Source organism: Cynoglossus semilaevis, chromosome 11 (assembly GCF_000523025.1).
Source record: "Cynoglossus semilaevis isolate Cse_v1.0 chromosome 11, Cse_v1.0, whole genome shotgun sequence".
Taxonomy (NCBI): Eukaryota; Metazoa; Chordata; class Actinopteri; order Pleuronectiformes; family Cynoglossidae; genus Cynoglossus; species Cynoglossus semilaevis.
This window is the reverse complement of record NC_024317.1, coordinates 3,321,157-3,323,672: the sequence shown is the minus strand read 5'-3', so window position 1 is coordinate 3,323,672 and position 2,516 is coordinate 3,321,157. Positions and strand designations below refer to the sequence as shown.

Below are 2,516 nucleotides of genomic sequence, written 5' to 3'. Positions count from 1 at the left end.
GAAGGGGTGTTGTGGCGGGTGGTGGGGGGGCGGGGGGCGGCACCGGCAGCAGCAACAGCAGCAGCTCAGGGCAGGGATGAAGCCGGTGCCTCGCCGTGAGCGTTGTTTACATGCCATGTCTGTGTGTTATTGATCTATTCATCTTCATTACATTTCCCTGTGAGAACTATCCACCGCTGCCAGCCTCGGTCGGGGACCTGCTCTGCTGACATGCACTACACGGCCTCTTGTCAGAGCCTAACAATGTCGCTGCCACTGCTCCTCCTCTAGGAAGAAAGTGACAGTTTTATTACTTGTTGAAAAAGTCATCGCACTTCACGGCGCCATCCGTTGATATTAGTTCTCTGTGCGTCGGGCTGCGGGTCATGCAGAAAGAAATAAAGGAGGTGAAATGCTGTATACGCAAGCAAAGTTACTACGGATGTCCGATATTAGCATAATTAGGTTATATCTGTAAGAATCGTTAGCAGTTTTTCCTCCAATATTAAAAAGCTGATAATGAAACGCACGGTTTTACCAAATGATGTTTGGCCTAGAAATAGATTTGGGGAACAACAAATGTATATGAAAGTGAAAGTCAGTAGATGGCAGCATTGCAGCTCATTTTATTTTATTAATCTATTTTGAAAAAAAAAAAACTTCTGTCCCCTGGCGGGGCATGGCAGACGATAATTTAACCTTTCACCTTAGTGAGCACGCAACTTCCTTAACCACCAGGCCACCACTGCCTAGCTATATCGGTATGGTTGATATCGGAATTGGAAATTGAGTGATATCGGCATATCAGACATCAGCAAAAAGTTAATGTTGGACATCCCTAATTTTTAAATTAGTTGGTAAAGTTCATTATGTCATGATTAAAACTCAAATCTGTAACTCTGTGATTTAATCATTTTGAGCCAAAGAGTTGAAGAATAAGTTGATTAACGCAGGCGGACGTCATCCGTGATCTTCGTCTCTGACCTGCACAGCACATGTTACATGTCACTGAGTCATACCTCCGCCCACTGGTGTTCACAGGAGACGTGACTACATCCGTATCAGAACGCAGCACACTGTAGAATAACGAAGAAGTTCCCAGGGTTACAGGAAGGAACGTTCCTCAGCGTTCCCGTTGATCCCGTTCCTCTGGTCTCGGCTGGTTCTCCAAATGTCTGAACTCAGTGAGGCAGCTTCAGCTGCGACTACATCCGTATCAGAACGCAGCACACTGTAGAATAACGAAGAAGTTCCCAGGGTTACAGGAAGGAACGTTCCTCAGCGTTCCTGTTGATCCACTACATCCGTATCAGAACGCAGCACACAGTAGAATAACGAAGAAGTTCCCACTTTTGACTTGTTCACGTTGTTCTGTTTTATTTTTGAACAAACTGGATCGCTCTCATCTTTCTTCCTCTTTTCTTTTCATAGATTATTCATCGATCTGGAGGAGAACATCGTCAGTGCTGGGAAAGACGAGGAAAATGAGCCCGTTGCGGGGTGGAGGGCACGGTTGCTATGAATGAAGGAGCGCTGCGGAGTCAATGGAGACCGAAGGCTATCGTGACCTCCTGGAGACCAGCGATGGTCAGGGTGTGGACCTGCTGGACGGAGGGGTGGAGGTGGGTGTGGAGGAGAGCTGGAGCACACCGTACCCTCTGGGCTTCCAGGTGTCGCTGACCACCGTGCTGATGCTGGAGCTGGTGCTGGGCTTCAGCAGTAACCTCACCGTCCTCGTGCTCTACTGTGCCCAGTCCAACCTGGTGGATTCGGTCAGCAACCTGGTCACAGTCAACCTCCATGTGCTGGACATTCTGGTCTGTGTGCTGTGTCTGCCGCTGACCGTGGCTGTCATTCTGCTCCCGGCCAGCGGGAGTGAGCTGAACAGTTTAGCCACGTTGTGCTGCTTTCACGAAGCCTGCGTGACGTTCACCAGTGTGGCAACTGCGGTCAACGTCCTCGTGATCAGTTTGGACCGATATGACATTTCCGTGCGTCCCGCTAGTCGGCTGCTGACCCCCAGGCGGGCTGCTCTGCTCCTGGCAGCGGTGTGGGTCGTGTCTCTGGCCGTCTTTTTTTTGCCCTTTCTGGAGGGGGACTTCTTCTCCAGAGCTGACGATGGTGACGATGAGGAGGCAGAAAGTCACAGCAGGGAGCCTGAACTCACCACCAGTCTCACCCCAATCTTTTCCTCTCTTTCTCCCTCCTTGTTACCCTCCACCCCCTCCTCCTCTCCACCTCACCACCTGCCTCCTGTTTGGCAGAACAGAACGCTGCTGTGTGTTGGAGGGCAGGGGTATTACACCGGCATGGCTATGTACTACCATCTGTTACTCCAAGTACCCTGCTTCTTCATCGCCGTGGCCGTCATGTTGTTCACCTACTCCAGGATCCTACAGGCTCTCAACATCCGCATCGGCTCTCACATGATGAGGGGAGCGCGCACCAAGGACTCCACCTGCAGGATACGCTGCAGAAGGCGGAAAAGGAAGGATCTGAGCCTGCCCACAGAAATAATCTCCTCAAACCAGAACCAG

General features: G+C 50.7%; 1 protein-coding gene across 1 annotated transcript in view; it reads left to right on the top strand.

The window, feature by feature from the left end:
- The window catches only part of LOC103385920 (probable G-protein coupled receptor 22), a 21,850-nt gene that overhangs the window by 13,144 nt on the left and 6,190 nt on the right, over positions 1-2,516 (top strand). Inside the window, exon 2 of the mRNA XM_025060416.1 lies at positions 1,411-2,484. Within this exon, the coding sequence (XP_024916184.1) occupies positions 1,524-2,484 (961 nt within the window). The 5' untranslated portion in view covers positions 1,411-1,523. The remainder of the gene's footprint in view (positions 1-1,410; positions 2,485-2,516) is intronic.